The 19,081-nt window shown below is 43.6% G+C and overlaps 1 protein-coding gene across 1 annotated transcript in view; it reads right to left on the bottom strand.

Moving 5' to 3' along the window:
• Positions 1-19,081, bottom strand: part of LOC141258647 (kinesin-like protein KIF28) — a 195,842-nt gene that overhangs the window by 159,392 nt on the left and 17,369 nt on the right. The window contains exons 4-6 of the mRNA XM_073673600.1: positions 10,811-10,878; positions 10,612-10,711; positions 9,414-9,486 (exon numbers count right to left, since the gene is read on the bottom strand). Of these exons, the coding sequence (XP_073529701.1) occupies positions 9,414-9,486; positions 10,612-10,711; positions 10,811-10,878 (241 nt within the window). The remainder of the gene's footprint in view (positions 1-9,413; positions 9,487-10,611; positions 10,712-10,810; positions 10,879-19,081) is intronic.

Here is a 19,081-nt window from a genome sequence, read left to right as displayed (position 1 = left end):
CTCAGAAGAGATGTGGAGGTCAGAGTGGTATAACAAGACGCTTTTAATGCCCCTTACAAGAGACGTGGAGGTCAGAGTGGTATAACAAGACGCTTTTAATGCCCCTCAGAAAAGACGTGGAGGTCAGAGTGGTATAACAAGACGCTTTTAATGCCCCTTACAAGAGACGTGGAGGTCAAAATGGTATAACGAGACGCTTTCAATGTCCCTTACAAGAGACGTGGAGGTCAGAGTGGTATAACAAGACACTTTTAATGCCCCTCAGAAGAGATGTGGAGGTCAGAGTGGTATAACAAGACGCTTTTAATGCCCCTTACAAGAGACGTGGAGGTCAGAGTGGTATAACAAGACGCTTTTAATGCTTCTTACAAGAGACGTGGAGGTCAGAGTGGTATAACAAGACGCTTTTAATGCCCCTTACAAGAGACGTGGAGGTCAGAGTGGTATAACAAGACGCTTTTAATGCCCCTTACAAGAGACGTGGAGGTCAGAGTGGTATAACAAGACGCTTTTAATGCCCCTCAGAAAAGACGTGGAGGTCAGAGTGGTATAACAAGACGCTTTTAATGCCCCTTACAAGAGACGTGGAGGTCAAAATGGTATAACGAGACGCTTTCAATGTCCCTTACAAGAGACGTGGAGGTCAGAGTGGTATAACAAGACACTTTTAATGCCCCTTACAAGAGACGTGGAGGTCAGAGTGGTATAACAAGACGCTTTTAATGCCCCTTACAAGAGACGTGGAGGTCAGAGTGGTATAACAAGACGCTTTTAATGCCCCTTACAAGAGGCGTGGAGGTCAGAGTGTTATAACAAGACGCTTTTAATGCCCCTCAGAAGAGACGTGGAGGTCAGAGTGGTATAACAAGACGCTTTTAATGCCCCTCAGAAGAGACGTGGAGGTCAGAGTGTATAACAAGACGCTTTTAATGCCCCTTACAAGAGACGTGGAGGTCAGAGTGGTATAACAAGACGCTTTTAATGCCCTTCAGAAGAGACGTGGAGGTCAGAGTGGTATATCAAGACGCTTTTAATGCCCCTTACAAGAGACGTGGAGGTCAGAGTGGTATAACAAGACGCTTTTAATGCCCCTTACAAGAGACGTGGAGGTAAGAATGGTATAACAAGATGCTTTTAATGCCCTTTACAAGAGACGTGGAGGTCAGAGTGTTATAACAATACGCTTTTAATGCCCCTCAGAAGAGACGTGGAGGTCAGAGTGGTATAACAAGACGCTTTTAATGCCCCTTACATGAGATGTGGAGGTCAGAGTGGTATAACAAGACACTTTTAATGCCCCTTACAAGAGACGTTGAGGTCAGAGTGGTATAACAAGACGCTTTTAATGCTCCTTACAAGAGATGTGGAGGTCAGAGTGGTATAACAAGATGCTTTTAATGCCCCTTACAAGAGACGTGGAGGTCAGAGTGTTATAACAAGACGTTTTTAATGCCCCTCAGAAGAGACGTGGAGGTCAGTGTGTATAACAAGATGCTTTTAATGCCCCTTACAAGAGACGTGGAGGTTAGAGTGGTATAACAAGATGCTTTTAATGCCCCTAGGAAGAGACGTGGAGGTCAGAGTGGTATTATAAGATGCTTTTAATGCCCCTTGGAAGAGACATACAGTACAGCATCTTAAAAATATTATTCCCATTATTGGGGAGTGGGTCTCCCACAGTCTTTGCTTACGCCTTCCAAGCAAAAGCTGACAAAATCAGGATGGAGGAACGTTCAATAATGGCAACACGGACCACGGTCACCCTGGTGGTATAGTGTTGGTGGAGGATGAGGGTAAGGAGAAGAACATAAAACAGCCGAAATGAGGAAGCGTATACCCATGTGTGGGTGTGAAGCGGTGCATGTGAATACACCTCCTGAAATAACACAGTTGTTTTGACTTTATGTTACTCTGCTGTCATTTGATGGTGATGAGAAGTCTGGCCCATTCCAGCCCTTGTTCATTTTGATAAGGGTCAGCTTGTCAGCATTGTCAGTTGACAGGCGAGTGTGCTTATCAGTTATAATTCCCCCAGCGGCACTTAAAACACGCTCCGATAACACGCTAGCGGCAGGGCAGGCCAGGACCTCCAAGGCGTACAGAGCGAGTTCATTCCAAGTGTCCAGCTTGGATACCCAATAATTAAAAGGCACAGAGGAATCACGGAGGACGCTGGTATAGTCGGCAAGGTACTCCCTCACCATCTTTTGAAACTTTCCACTTCTTTTGAGAGTACCCCGCACCTCGGGGCCTGTAAGCTGGGTCTGAGAAAACTGTCCCAGAATGTTGACAGTGTTGCCCTGCCTCTGCTGGATTGGAGTTGCGTCTCTCTCGCATGTACGCCTTGGTTGGGCAACAACGAACTGTGACCTCTGCTGCTAGCGTGTTCAGATGGGAATTTTTTTAACAGTTCTGCAGCAAGGGCCTTCTGGTACTGCCCCATTTTTGTAGACCTCTCCACCTCAGGAATAAGAGAGTGAAAGTTCTCCTTGTAGCGGGGGTCTAAAAGTGTCACCAACCAGTAATGACTGTCACCCAACATTTTGACAACGCGAGGGTCACGGTTAAGGCAGCGTAACATAAAGTCAGCCATGCATGCCAGACTGGTAATGGGCAAGATTTCCGTGTCCTCATCAAGATGACGACAGACCATGCTCTCTTCCTCCTCCTCACCCCCCCCCCCCTGTCCTCAGGCCACCCACGCTGAACCGACGGTATGACAGTTGTAGAGGTACTACTGTCTACAGCGCATGATACCAGCTCCTGTTCTTCCTCCTCCTCTCCCTCATTGTCCCCCAATGCACGTTGGGATGAGATAAGGCTGGGCTGTGTGTAATCACCCGCTACGGCTTCTTGATCCATCTCATCATACTCTGGCTGTAATGCCTCCTCTTTAATTCTCTGCAGAGAGCGTTGCAAAAGACAGACAAGTGGGATGCTGACACTAATGATGGCGTCATCGCCACTCACCATCTTGGTGGCCTCCTCAAAGATTGTCAGGATGGTACATATGTCAGACATCCAGGTCCACTCCTGAGGTCTTATGTGTGGAGTCTGACCTGAATATCGACGGCCTTGTTGCAGCTGGTACTCCACAACTGCTCTCTTCTGCTCCCAAATCCTTAGCAACATGTGGAGGGTAGAGTTCCAACGTGTGGGGACATCTCACACAAGTCGGTGTGCTGGAAGCTGCAAACGCTGCTGCAACACAGCAAGGGCGGCGGAAGCTGTAGCCGACTTGCGAAAATGAGCTGACAGGCAGCGTACCTTCACGAGCAGATCTGGCAACTTGGGGTACGATTTAAGAAACCGCTGAAGCACATGAGCCAGGCATGGTACGTGTGTGATCTCACCTCACCTCAGAGCCGCCACCAGGTTACGGCCATTGTCACACACGATCATGCCTGGATGTAGGTTCAGCGGTCTCAGCCACAGATCTGCCTGCTCTTTCACAGCTGTCCACAACTCACAAGCAGTGTGAGGTTTATCACCTAAGCTTATGAGTTTCAGCACAGCCTGTTGCCGCTTGGCGGATGCAGTACTGCAGTGCTTCCAGCTTGTAACTGATGTGGTGATATCTGAGATGGAGGCTGAACATGAGGAGGAGGAGGAGGATGATGCGCAGGAGCTGTACACTGTGGGGGCAACTCTGACTGACATAGGGCCCGCAATCCTCGGTGTGGGGAGGATGTGTTCCGTCCCAAGGTCCGACGGGGTCCCGGCTTCCACTATGTTTACCCAGTGTGCCGTCAGGGAGATGTACCATCCCTGGCCACAAGCACTTGTCCACCAGTCCGTTGTCAGGTGGACTCTCCCAGTAACTGCGTTGTTGAGGGCACGGCAGATGTTTTGGGACACGTGCTTGTGTAATGTGGGGATGGCACACCGGGCAAAATAGTGTCGGCTGGGGACCGAGTACCTTGGGACGGCCACCGCCATAAGGTTGCGGAAGGATTCCGTCTCCACCAGCCTGAAAGGGAGCATTTCCAACGCAAGCAGTCGTGAAATGTGCGAATTTAGGACTGTGGCCTGTGGGGCGTTAGCTGCGAATTTCCGCTTTCGTTCAAAGGTCTGGGATATGGACAATTGAACGCTGCGGTGGGACGTGGACGTTGATGTTGTTTCTTGAGAAACTGCCATAACAAGTGAAGACTGAGAGGAGGGGGCATCTTTACATGCAGTATGGACAGGGGATTACCTTGCACACAGAACAGGGGGTTCTATTGCACGCACAACAGCAGAAGAAGCAGTGCTGACACCCGCTGATACTGGTCGTGGACCCTGGGGTTCGCCCCACAAAGTCGGGTGCTTTGCTGCCATTTGCCTGATCATGCTGGTGGTGGTCAGGCTGGTAGTTTTGTCACCCCTGCTGATGCTTGCATGGCAGGTGGTACAAATGGCCTTTATGAGGTTATCAGCAGAGTCTTTAAAAAAATTCCAGACTCTGGAAGACCTACCACTTGTACTGGCAACGTCCCTCATGTTGGTGTTACGGGGAACGGTTGCCCGCCTTCTGTCTGCGGCCACCACACTGCTTCTTCCTGCCTGTTGGGGTACTCTGCCTCCCTCCCCCTGTGTGCTGCTGGCCTCACTTTACATGTCCTCCTGCCACGTTGGGTCAGTTACTAGATCATCCACCACCTCCTTCTCTTCCACTTGCGCACCACGATCCTCCTCCTCACTTCCTGGCAATTGTGTCTCGTCATCGTCCACCTCTTGTGACAAATTGCCAGCATCGACTTCCTGTGGCCGTGGCTGTTCAAATATTTGAGCATCGCTACATGGGATCTCCTGTTCCACCACTTCAAGCGTAGCAGGCGAGGGGCACAAATATGGAAATGGACCAGTGAACAGCTCTTCAGAGTGTCCAAGTGTGGGATCAGTTGCTGTCTGACGACACTCGGCATGGTGGGAGGAAGGAGCATCAGGGTGAGGAGTAGTATGCGGTCGAGACTCACGGTTACTAACATTTGACTGTGTGGAAGACAGAGGTGGTGGTGCTCAGGTAACTGGAAGTATTATCTGCTATCCAATTAATAACCTGTTCACACTGATCAGTTCGCAATACTGGTGTTGTTCTTTGCTTCCCTAGTAATTCGGTCAATAAGTGGGAGCGAGAAGATGTGGCTGTTGGTTGTGGCACATTTTCACCTTGGCCACGGCCCCGTCCTTTGCACGCATTATCACCAGAACGTCCACTTCCACGTCCCTTGCCACGTGCCTTGCCCATTGTAAAGGAAGTAAAATAGCTTACACTCGCACTATCAATGGAAAAAGGGTAATAAAAAGGAGATTAGAACCGTGGAAGAGGAAAACCACAGTTCTATTTCTCTGGCCTACACCCGACTCTTTTAAACAATCAGAACAATCAGGGATAAACTATTACTGTTTTTCTTTACTGAAAAATACCAAAACCTGAATAATAGAGATTTTTTACCATGGAGTGGCAAAACCACAGTTATTGTTTACTGGGGTATACCATAACATTTTAAATATATATATTTGCGGAAAAACAGTGAGCGAAACACTCAAACTGTTTATTTTTAGATACAAAAGGCCCACAACTGGATACTACAGAGATTTGACCCGTGGAAATGCAAAATCACACTGGGATTTGTCGGGCTTACAACAGACTATTTTCAACAGATATATTTTTTTGTCAGAACAGTCAGGAGACACTACTGTTTTTTTTTTTTTTAAGGCCAAAAAAGCGAAAAGCAGGACAATAGAGATTTTTTACCTTGGAACAGCAAACCCACAGTTATAATTTACTGGTGTATAACAGACTTTTTCAAATGTATATATATTTGCGGCTGAACAGTGAGCGACACACTCAAACTGGGTTTTTTTCGATACAAAAGGCCCAAAACTCGATATTACAGAGATTAGACCCGTGGAAATGCAAAACCACACTGGAATTTGTCGGGCCTACAACAGACTATTTTCAACAGATATATTTTTGTGTCAGAACAGTCAGGAGACACTACTGTTTTTCTTTAAGGCCAAAAAAGCGAAAAGCAGGTGTAATGCACGCGCCCGGACTGACTGACGTGTGCGTGTATATGTAGTGATTCCACTGGACCGTACCGGAGAGTGAATGCCTGGAGGGGCGTAACTAAGTATCCACCCGATCCGACCAAGGTCGCACGACGGCATACGACGCCAGTGCACCAAAGAGGAACTGAGCAGAGGGACCAGGTGCTACTCCAGGTCAGACCCCGGACACGGCTGTTGACCCACACCGGGGAATACAGGAACAGGCAGGTTAGGCTGACACACAGACTGGTGGGTATAGGCAGACACGGCTGGTATGCAGACGGGTGGATGCTGGCAAGCACGACTGGTATGCAGGCAGGGAGGTACTGGCAGGTACAACAGGTTGGAGCACAGAGTGGATAGGACCCAGTACAGACTGGGACTCAGGAACAGAACCGCAGATGCGGTGGACAAACACAGCAGAGTGAGGCTGCCCGGAGCGGCGAGCAAGAGCAGAGCAAGACGAGACCGCCAGGAGCGGTGAGCGAGAGTAGAGCAGGACGAGGCCGCCTGGAGCGGTGAGCAAGAGTGGAGCAGGACCAGACTGCCGGAGCAGTGAGCAAAGTGTCAGAGCAGAGCGAGACTGCCGGAGCAGTGAGCAAAGGGTCAGAGCAGAACGAGACTGCCGGAGCAGTGAGCAAAAGGTCAGAGCAGAGCGAGACTGCCGGAGCAGTGAGCAAAGGGTCAGAGCAGAGCGAGACTGCCGGAGCGGTGAGCAAAGCAGAGCAGAGCGGAAACCGCAGGAGCGGTGAACAAGACAGAGCAGAGCGGAAACCGCAGGAGCGGTAAGCAAGGCAGAGCGGAAACCGCAGGAGCGGTGAGCAAGGCAGAGCGGAAACCGCAGGAGTGGTGAGCAACGCAGAGCAGGGTAGAACCACCGGAGCGGTGAGCAAGGCAGAGCAGGCAAGAAGCGCCGGAGCGGAGAGCAAGGCAGAGCAGAGGGGGCAGGGCTCTGTTCACATGGAACAGACAGGAAGGGAAAGGCAGAACCAGATACACACAAGATACTTGCAAAGAAGTAGCGAGTGGACTCTAAACTCACAAACGGAAGTACAGCGACAACGAGTAGGAGTTAGGAGCAGATTCAGACTCTGCAGAAAAGGGAAGGTATGGACATAGAGAAAAACAGGAAACAGGTTAGGAGACAGTTCAGACAGGAACTGTTACTGCAACAAAATACAGGAATGAGCCAAGGTAAAGCCAAGTGCTGGTTCAGACAATGCAGGAGAAAGGGAAGGTACGGACATAGAGAGAAACAGGAAGCAGGTTAGGAGACAGTTCAGACAGGAACTGTACTGCAACAAATACAGGAGCGAGTCTGGGTATGCGGCCCCCAGAGGGCGGGACGAACAGGCTAGGAGCGTGTTCAGACAGGCCTGGAAATACAGCCTCCAGGAAGGCAGAAAGACAGCTGGCTAGAGTGCACAGACAGGACACAGTTCAGACACGGGAACTGATACCGCAAGGCAGGAAACATAGACAGGACCTGGCACATCAGTGACAAGAAGCCAACTGACAGAACAAGATGCTCAGGCATGGATTCCAAGGAGGAGCTGGTTTAAATACCAGGTGACAGACAGCAATAGGCTGAGGACGCATTAGGGGTGTGTCTGCAGCAGCTACAAGAAACAGGAAGTTCAGCGGGCGTCGCCCTAAGCAGCCAGAGCAGAGCAAAGCAGACAGTATGGAAAGAAGCCAAAGTGGCAGTCTGGACTGGAAATCAAGTGCGCGCTCTTGCACAGTGGGAGATGGATCACTATGCAAGGACACCGCCAGGTATGTTACAGCAGGACAATAGAGATGTTTTTACCGTGGAACAGCAAACCCACAGTTATAATTTACTGGTGCATACCAGACTATTTTAAATATATAGATTTGCGGCTGAACGGTGAGCGACACACTCAAACAGTTTTTTTTTAGATACAAAAGGCCCACAACTGGATACTACAGAAATTTGACCCGTGGAAATGCAAAACCACGCTGGGATTTGTCGGGCCTACAAAAGACTATTTTCAACAGATATTTTTTTGTGTCAGAACAGTCAGGAGACACTACTGTTTTTTTTTAAGGCAAAAAAAGCGAAAAGCAGGATAATAGAGATTTTTTACCGTGGAACAGCAAACCCACAGTTATAATTTACTGGTGTATACCAGACTTTTTTAAATATATAGATTTGCGGCTGAACCGTGAGCGACACACTCAAACTGTTTTTTTTAGATACAAAAGGCCCAAAATTGGATACTACAGAGATTTGACGTGGAAATGCAAAACCACACTTCTGTTTCTGTGGCCTATACCAGACTCTTTTCAAAAGATATATTTGTGTCTGAAAAATCAGAGACACAGTTGTTGTTGTTTTTTTTGGGGGGGGGGACAGCAATAGGTTAATAAGACGGGTATTTGTACAATGTGAAGGAGGAAAAAAAAAAGAGGATTTCGATGAAAAAAAGAGGATTTTTACTGGCCCCCGAGACCTGGAGCTAAGTCCAGCAGTTTCAGAACCAGGAGCACACAGGACTGTAATGCAGCGTTTGCTGGTATAACCACTGCGTCTCCTATACAGCCTGCCTGCCTGATATCTGGGATGGATATTAGTCCTGAGAAGGACTGTTTGTTTGATCTGGCAGCCTTTACAGACCCTACACTAACTATTTCGCAGGAAAAATCTCTCCCTAGCTCAGCAGCGCTGTCCCTACACTGTCTAATCCGGAGCGACTGTGTCCAAGATGGCGGCGCCCGGTTTTAAATACCCAAGGTGACGCTGTGCGGCCAGCCAATCACTGTAATGCCCACAAACAACATGGCTGCGGCATTACAGTGACTGGCTGGCAATCCCTGCATGTTCATTGGCTCTGTAAAGAGCGCCAAACATCCAGGGCAGAGACACGAGCTCCCGCCCGAGTAACCCGGAAATGCTCGGTGCTCGCCGAACATCCCGAGTAGCATGATGCTCGGGTGAGTACCGAGAAGTGTCGAGCATGCTCGCTCAACACTAGTGCTGATGCATCACATACAAATCGAATGACAAAAATATTTAAACAAAGGTTGTAATGTAACAAAATAGGCAAAAAACCATGGCGGTGAAACCTTTCTCAAGCCACTGTAAATAAATGAATAAATAAATACAATTTGGTTGTGCAGGTGTACATAGCCGTTATGTTAAATTCACATGCAGCAGATTTGTTGCAGAAATGTCTGCAACTGATCTATAAATCTGATAGGTAAATGCAGATGCTAAACATAACAACGGCATTCATACCTATGGTTGGAAATTTTTAGTTAATAAAATTTCTGCAATAACCATGATTCATGTAACTATAGCTTACTGAAACAATAAGGGACTTGACATGTATCCTATGTTGATTGATGTACTATACCTTCTTGTATAAAGAGCTTGAGAACTCCAGATAGCTGTGGGTCTTCATTAGTATTTAGGAGATAAGGAAATGACTGCATCATGCGTCTCTCCTGGAAACAAATATATTTTAGATAAATTTGAAAATATTTTGATACCGAGGGCAATTGTTGCAATGATTGAACACCCAGAAATTGACTACAAGGTGGCACATGGCTAGGATCCTCAACTATTGACTATTACCCTATAGAAAATATGAATTTCCATGCCATGGCACTGCAGAGAGAAGAAAGTAGCAGCACTTGTTGAAATCATTGGGTTGTCCAGTAGCATGCTTGATAGTAGTATTTTAGCATGGTTGTCAGATAAACAGCGTTCAACCAATGTCTGTCAGCCCTGATTTACTTAGTCTCCTTCACTTTTCACTGTGCAGAAGATGTCTGTTTTGTGAAATATTACTTGTGCATCAAAACTAAAACATGGCATCTGTTGCTAAAAACAATAGGACAGATGAAGAGAGTTATTGTTATTGTTGCGTGCTAGTGTTGAGCGAGTATGTTCTGTTCCGAGTATGCTCGGGCGAGCTCCGAGTATTTACAGCTGCTTGGTGATATGGTTGAATCGCTCCCGTGTGCATGATTTGCAACTGTTTGACAGCTTTATTACATGTGAGGAATGTGTAAGACACATGTAATAAAGCTGTCAAACAGTCGCAAATCATGCACACGGGAGCGATTCAACCATATCACCGAGCAGCTGTAAATACTCGGAGCTCGCCAGAGCATACTCGGCGAAAGGGTTAATAGAACATACTCGCTCAACACTGTTGGCTGCTCTTGTTCCAACCCAATTTGTAGCATTATTTTTCAGTAAAGTATTCTTATTATATATCCTGGCTATTAGTTCACCTGTGTTATTGCAGCAAACTGTTGCTCCCATTCTTTTCTGGCTTCCTGTAACTGATTCTCCCACGCAGATTGCATAGCTTGAATCCGCAGTTCATTTTCAGCAAACAATCGGCGAAGTTCTTCTTAGATTCCCAAACAGCACAAAAGAACATTAATTACATCAAGTTCACAGAGGTCTTAACATCCACAAAACATGACATTAAAAGACTAAACTGCATTACAGAAAACATACTTTGCAGTGGAGCAGATGTCACAGATTTACATCTTACTTGTTTCTTGCTCCACTTTCTTCCCTGAGCTCCCTAGTCCTGCCAGTCGGGATAATAATTTATTGTTTTCTGCTTTCAGCTCTTTAAGAATGCGCTCTGTGGGACTTGCATTAATAACAGCTCTGTTCTTAATTTTCTTTGCCCTAATGAAAGTAAATAACACACACTTTGATATATTGTAAAGGGATGATATGGGACTTCCCATTCATATTTTTAGAACCTGTAACAAAACTAAGCAATACCTTTCAGCATATCTGAGTGTAGACAAAGTCTCTTCATAACATATATCAGCTGGACTCAGTGCAGCAACCTATACAGGAGAAATATATGTGATACAAGGCCCAGTGCTGCACAACTCATTGATGTTCCTAACATTTAAAAATCTGCGTAGATGGACATTATTTATAGACAAGCACTTTTGCAACTTACTGCTTATTAAAATTTGCAATCGTTCTTGAGATATTAACACATTTTCTTGGTTACAGCTCGTTGCCTTGAAGACGACCACCCATGCTGTCTAGCAGTGAACATGTTCTGCTGTCAGCGATGGTCGGTCAATAAGTCAGCCAGTTGAAAAGAAAAGTTTAATATCTCAAGAACACCTGAAATTTATAAGAAGCAATACATTGAAAAAAATGCTTGTATTTACATCACTATCCGACAACACACATTTCTGAAAGTCGGAATAACCCTTTAATAGAATTTCCATATACAATTAACAAATATGTTTTTTTATCATTGACTTTAGAACGTTACTTTTTTGCTGGTTTGCAGCTCTCCTCAAAAAGCCCTCCACAAAAGCCCAATACGATATATGCTTTACAGAGCTTGGAAATTTGACTTTGGTCATCAGCTAAACTAGTTATACTCTTCAAAGAATGTCCAAGCAGCTGAATTTCCACAAGGAGAATCTGTACTTCGCAAGCAGTGCCAGACTGGAGAACACAGGGCCCAGAACATTAAAGAGCATTATTTTGGGGGCCGACTATCTATTTACTAGAGAAATAAAAGAGGAGGACAGCGGTGTACATTAAGATTAAGGATGTGAAACTAAATATCAGTGATTGCTTTCATTTTTCTTATCACTATAGACCAACAATGGATCTAGTCAGTTAATAAAATGATCAGAGGGGGATGGTGTAGGGCATGTAGTTGTGTTAGTTTTCTTTTTAATAAAGTATTTTTGTTTTTTATAACACTTTATTATAGCATTAGTAATGGAGGTATCTAAGATTATTTTTGCTGGGGTTTAGTGTCAGCCAGAATTGATTTATTGCCTCAAAAATAGAGACCCACTCACTATTAATTCACTGCCTAATGCACCAAGGTAATTGGGAAGGAGTTGGTTAGCCCCAGAAACAGATCACCCAATGTGATAGTTTGTACCTGGGGTGGCTGCAGCCATTATTTTTAGATTAGGAAGTAACCAGTATCTAAGGACCTTTCCATGCCAAGAGGATCATCATTGACACTCATTATTAAAATGTGCGGACCCACATAAAAAAATGAGTAAATAAATTAGGTTGTTTCACATGTCAACATATTATCATATGTTAGTTTGAAACGTAACCAGTGGATCAAAAAGGTAAAAATTACCTGCTTCTATTAAAAAGAAATAAAGAAATAAAAATTAATGGCCCCAGTAGAGTGGTTACATACTGCACGATTCTGCATAAATGAATAGTTAGAAAGCAAAAATAACATGGGCTTCTCTCATTCTACATACCCAGAACAGGTAAAAATGACAGCAACAAACTGAAAGTATCAGGATGGGAAGATCCATGGATATTGGTCCCATCACACCCTAAAGACACCAGCCAGTAGTCACCCCAGATGTGGCCTGTGACATTGAATGGTCCAATTCTGAGGGTATCTCAGCTCTTTTCAATACCCTTGTGTTTGCATAGTTAAAGAGGTTATCCCAGATAAACCCAGGGTGAGAAAATTAAAACATGTTCATATAGGGTAGAGAGGGAAAACTAAGGAGAGCCAAAAGTAAATGGAACAAGTTTAACCTCCCAGAAACATAAAGAGGTGAAAGGAAGAGGAGCTGGGAAAGAAAACAAATAGACTCATTGCAGGAATTCAACTGGTGTTTACTATGCAAGGTAAACCCCTTAGCTGAAGTGCTGGGACTCCTAAACCCAAGTCCACCTAGAGGTATAGCCAGCAAGGAAGTTCAGTGAAGGCTGAACATTTAAAACCCAAACCAGAATATAATACGCCAAATCAAAATGGGAAAATAGAAAACATTGGAGAGGAGAAAACCAAGAAGGGGGAATAAAGAGAATTGGAACTATCAGCATTTGGACAGGGTAGAAAAGGCAATAGCTCAGAAGACATCAGGTCAGCGAATCTAATCCCCAAACTGAGCCATGACAATCACATAGGATACACTGAAAATGCTGTATACATCATATAGCAGACATTGAGACTGCTATATACATCACATAGGAGACACTGTGACTGCTGTATACATATCACATAAAATACATTGAGACTGCTGTATGGATCACATAGGAGAAACTGCGACGGCTGCACACAGTCATGGCCAAAAGTGTTGGCACCCTTGTAATAGTTCCAGAAAATGAAGTATTTCTCCTAGAAAATGATTGCAATTACACATGTTTTATTATACAGATGTTTATTTCCTTTGTGTACATTGAAACAACACAACTAACAGAGAAAAAAGGGCAAATTGGACATAATTTCACACAAAACCATAAAAATGGGCCCAACAAAATTGTTGGCACCATCAACTTAATATTTGGTTGTACACCCTTTGGAATAAATAACTGCAATCAATTGCTTCCTATAACCATCAACAAGTTTCTTACAACGACTCAACGGAAATTTTTGACCACTATTCTTTTGCAAACTCATATTTGCCTTTTCCCAACAGCAATTTTAAGGTCTCTCCACAAGTGTTAAATGGGATTTAAATCCAGACTCATTGCTGGCCACTTAACTCCCCAGCGCTTTGTGTCCATCCATTTCTGGGTGCTTCTTGAAGTATGTTTGGGGTTATTATCCTGCTGAATGACCCATCACCAGACCCATAAAACCAGCTTTCTGACACTGGGCACTACATTGTTACCCAAAATCCTTTAGTAATTTTCAGATTTCATGATGCCTTGCACACAGTCAAGGCATCCAGTGCCAGTGGCAGCAAAACAACCCCAAAACATGTTTGAAGCTCTACCATATTTAACTGAGTTCTTTTCTTTGTAGGATGCATTTGATTTTTGATAAACAGTGGACTGATATGCTTTACCAAAATGCTCTATCTTGTTCTCATCTGTCCACAAGATGCTTTCCCAGAAGGATTTTGGCTTACTCACGTACATTTTGGCAAACTGCAGTCTAGCTTTTTCAGGTCTCTGTGCCCCCAGTGGGATCCTCCTGGGTCTCCTGCCATAGTGTTGCATTTCATTCACATGTCGACGGTTAATTCGTGCTGACACTGAGGCACCCTGAGCCTGCAGGACAGCTTGAATTTTTTTGGAACCTGATTGGGGCTGCTTATCCACCATCCGGACTATCCTGTGTTGCAACCTTTCACCAATTTTTCTCTCTCCAGCAACCAACTGCAGGGCGACTATATGTCACTTCTCACACACCTGTGACAGAGACACGCCAGCTGCTGTATAGATCACACAGAAGACACTGCAACTGTTGTTTACATCATATAGGGTATACTGACATTCTGCTGTATACATCACACAGCAGACTCTGCAACTGTTGAATACATCCCATAGCAGACACTATGACTGTCACATAGGAGACAGTGCAACTACTGCATACATAACATAGGAGACACTGTGTCTGCTGCATATATACATACTTTGCGCGCTAACTCCTCCGACAAAGAATGTCGTGACACTGGCACTGGCCAGCATCAGATGTACAGTGGGTACGGAAAGTATTCAGACTCCTTTAAATTTTTCACTCTTTGTTTCATTGCAGCCATTTGGTAAATTCTAAAAAGTTCATTTTTTTCTCTTTAATGTACACTCTGCACCCCATCTTGACTGAAAAAAACAGAAATGTAGAAATTTTTGCAAATTTATTAAAAAAGAAAAACTGAAATATCACATGGTCATAAGTATTCAGACCCTTTGCTCAGACACTCATATTTAAGTCACATGCTGTCCATTTCCTTGTGATCCTCTGTGAGATGGTTCTACTCCTTCATTGAAGTCCAGATGTGTTAAATTAAACTGATAGGACTTGATTTGCAAAGGTACACACCTGTCTATATAAGACCTCACAGCTCACAGTGCATTTCAGACCAAATGAGAATCATGAGCTTTAAGGAACTGCCCAAGGAGCTCAGAGATAGAATTGTGGCAAGGCACAGATCTGGCCAAGGTTACAAAAGAATTTCTGCATTACTCAAGGTTCCTAAGAGCACAGTGGCCTCCATAATCCTTAAATGGAAAAAGTTTGGAACCACCAGAAGTCTTCCTAGACCATCCAGCCTAACTGAGCAATCGTGGGAGAAGAGCCATGGTGAGAGAGGTAAAGAATAACCCCAAGATCACTGGCTGGGCTCCAGAGATGCAGTAGGGAGATGGGAGAAAGTTCCCCAAAGTCAACTATCATTGCAGCCCTCCACCAGTCGGGCTTTTATGGCAGAGTGGCCCAACGGAAGCCTCTCCTCAGTGAAGCCTCTTCTCAGTCAGAAGAATGGCAGAAGAACCCCAAATCCAGGTGCGAAAAACTTGTTGCACAATTCCCAAGAAGACTCATTACTGTACTTGCTCAAAAGGGTGCTTCTACTCAATACTGAGAAGAGGGTCTGAATACTTATGACCATGTGATATTTCAGTTTTTCTTTTTTAATAAATTTGCAAAAATATCTACATTTCTGTTTTTCTTCAGTCAAGATGGGGTTCAGAGTGTACTTTAATGAGATAAAAAATGAACTTTTTAGAATTTACCAAATGGCTGCAATGAAACAGTGAAAAATGTAACCACTTCGCACCAGAGCCTGCTTTTGCCTTCGTGACCGGGCCAATTTTTTCAATTCTGACCACTGTCACTTTATGAAGTAATTACTCTGGAACGCTTCAACGTATTCCCCTGATTCTGAGATTATTTTTTTCATGACATATTGTACTTCATGACAATGGTAAAATTTCTTTGATATCACTTGCGTTTATTTGTGAAAAAATTGGAAATTTGGCGAAAATTTTGAAAATTTTGCAATTTTCAAACTTTGAATTTTCATGCCCTTAAATCAGAGAGATATGTCACACAAAATAGTTAATAAATAACATTTTCCACATGTCTACTTTACATCAGCACAATTTTGGAACCCAAATTTTTTTTGTTAGGGAGCTATAAGGTTAAAAGTTGACCAGCGATTTCTCATTTTTCCAACAAAATTTACAAAAACATTTTTTTAGGGGCCACATCATATTTGAAGTCACTTTGAGGGGTCTTTATGACAGAAAATACCCAACAGTGACACCATTATAAAAACTTCACCCCTCAAGGTGCTCAAAACCACATTCAATAACTTTATTAACCCTTCAGGTGCTTCACAGGAATTTTTGGAATGTGGAAGAAAAAAATTAACATTTAACAATTTTCACAAAAATGTTACTTTAGACCCATTTTTTTTTATTTTCACAGGGGTAACAGGAAAAAATGGACCCCAAATTTTTTTGTGCAATTTCTCTTGAGCGTGCTGATACCCCATATGTGAGGGAAAACCACTATTTGGGTGCACTGCAGGGTTCGGAAGGGAAGGAGCTCCATTAGACTTTTTGAATGTAAAATTTGTCTGAATAATTAGCAGACGCCATGTTGCGTTTGGAGAGCTCCTGATGTGCCTAAACAATGGAAACCCCCCACAAGTGACACCATTTTGGAAACTAGACCCCTTAGGGAACTTATCTAGATGTGTGGTGAGCACCTTGAACCCCAAGGTGCTTCACAGAAGTTTATAATATTGAGCTGTAAAAATAAAAATTTCACATTTTTCCCACAAAAACGTTTTTCATCCCTTAATTTTGCATTATCATAAGGGTAATAGGAAAAATTGCACCATGAAATTTGTTGTGCAATTTCTCCTGAACACGCCGATACCCCATATGTGGAGGCAAACCACTGTTTGGGCGCACGGCAGCGTTTGAAAGGGAAGGAGCGCCATTTGACTTTTTGAATGTAAAATTTGTTTGAATAATTAGCGGACGCCATGTTGCATTTGGGGAGCCCCTGATGTGCCTAAACAGTGGAAACCCCCCACAAGTGACACCATTTTGGAAACTAGACCCCTTAGGGAACTTATCTAGATGTGTGGTGAGCACCTTGCACCCCCATCTGCTTCACAGAAGTTTATAATATTGAGCCGTAAAAATAAAATGTTCACATTTTTCCCACAAAAAATGTTTTTCATTCCCTAATTTTGCATTATCATAAGGGTAACAGGATAAATTGCACCATGAAATTTGTTGTGCAATTTCTCCTGAGTACGCCGATACCCCATATGTGGGGGAAAACCACTGCTTTGGTGTATGGCAGGGTTCGGAAGAGAAAGGAGCGCTATGTTGGCTGGGATAGGTGGCAGACACCATGTCACATTTGAAGAGTCGCTGACATCCCGAAACAGCAGAAACCCCCACAAGTTATCCCATTTTGTAAACTACACCTCTCAATGAATTCATCTAGGGAAGTAGTGAGTATTTTTTAATTTTTAAATTTATACCATTGGGCAGTGAAAAAAGCATAATTATATTTTTACCACAAAAAAATGTTTTACCCTCAGATTTTACATTTTCACACAGGGCAATGGGTAAAAATGGTGCCGAAATGTGTCACACAATTTCTTCTAAAAGTGGCAATTTCCCATATGTGGCTGTATCGTACCGCTCAGCCATACAGCGAGATCTGGGGGGGACGGAGCGCTATTTGACAATTGGAGAACAAATTATTGTAGAATAGGCATTTGGATTTGGGAGCACAAAATTTTCTGAATTTCTTTTGGGGGGCAAGGGCCATTTCGCTTTTCCAGAGCCTTTCTGCTACCAGTAACTTGGAAGTCCCTTATATTTTTAACAGATGACGGACCTGAGTGGGGACTAGCTTTTTTTGAGGACTGAGTTGAAGCTTTTATTGGGAACATTTTACGTAACATTTAACCGGCGCTCTAGGCTGAGCACTTACATCGGGGTTTCCATCTAAATTTCCAAGTGATGTAATTCAGATGAAACCCCTGTGGGATCCATTCACTGTAATGAGGCAGCAGAGTTACTCTGGCCTCTGTTTAGCGGCGTCCTTTTTTTCAGAAGTGCACAAAACTGTGGCCAACCGCACTTTTATGCACGCCTAAAACAAATGACACCGTGGGATCCCAGGCTAGACGGCGTCCACAGTGGCCTATATCTGCCTCATTACAGGGAATCTTCCGTCATGGGGTCCGTCTGAATCACGTATTTCAGAGATTTACATGGAAACCCCGGTGTAAGTGCTCAGCGCAGAGCGCAGGATAAATGTGGGCAGAGCCTTACTGCGATCTTTGGGAGACAAATAAACAAATCAGTAGCAGGTGAAGAATTGGTTTTATTTATTTTTTTACGCCGTTCCTAGTGTGATATAACTGATTAGATTACTTTATTCTTCCGGTCCGTGGGATTACAGAGATACCAGATTCATAAAGGGTTTTTATGACTGACAGCTGTCACACACTAAAAGATGCTTTTTTTTGCAAAATCTAGTTTTTGCATCACCATATTTTGAGAGCTATAATTTTTCCATATTTTGGCTGACAGAGTCATGTGGTGGCTTGTTTTTTGCGGGACGAGTTGACATTTTTATTGGTACCATTTTTAGGTACGTGACATTTTTTGATCGCTTTCTATTCCATTTTTTAGGAGGTAAAATTAACAAAAACCAACAATTCAGGAATTGTTTTTTGAGGTTTTTTTTTATGCCGTTCTGCGTGTGGTAAAAGTGATCAGGCAGCGTTATTCTTCGGGTCAGTACGTTTACAGCGATACTACACTTACTGTATTTTTTTTTATGTTTTGGCGCTTTTACACAATAAAACAATTTTATAGAAAAAAATATTTTTTTTGCATTGCTTTATTCTGAGCGCTATAACTTTTTTATTTTTCGGCTGATGGAGCTGTATGGCAGCTTTTTTTTTGCGGAACAAGATGATGTTTTCAGCGGTACCATTTATATTTCTATTTTGCTTTTTGATCGCATTTTTTTTCCACTTTTTGTTTGGCGATATGATGAAAAAGCATATTTTTTTGCTCCGTTTTTTATTTATTTTTATTACGGTGTGCACAGAAGGAGTTAATTAGTGTGACAGTTTTATAGCTCCAGTTGTTTCGGACGCGGCGATACCAAATATGTGTACTTTTTTTGGTTTTGTAAAAATATACGGATTTATTGGTTTAATATTTTATTTATTTATTTTTATTTATTTTGTGATTTTTTTTTTAACAGTTTTAAAACATTTTTTTTAACTTTTTTTTACATTTTTACTTAGTCCCTGT

The sequence above is a fragment of the Phyllobates terribilis genome, unplaced genomic scaffold (genome assembly GCF_046119375.1).
Source record: "Phyllobates terribilis strain yellow unplaced genomic scaffold, ASM4611937v1 Scaffold_3__8_contigs__length_932513732, whole genome shotgun sequence".
Lineage (NCBI taxonomy): Eukaryota > Metazoa > Chordata > Amphibia > Anura > Dendrobatidae > Phyllobates > Phyllobates terribilis.
The sequence above is the reverse complement of the archived record's forward strand: the minus strand, read 5'-3'. Positions and strand labels throughout refer to the sequence as shown.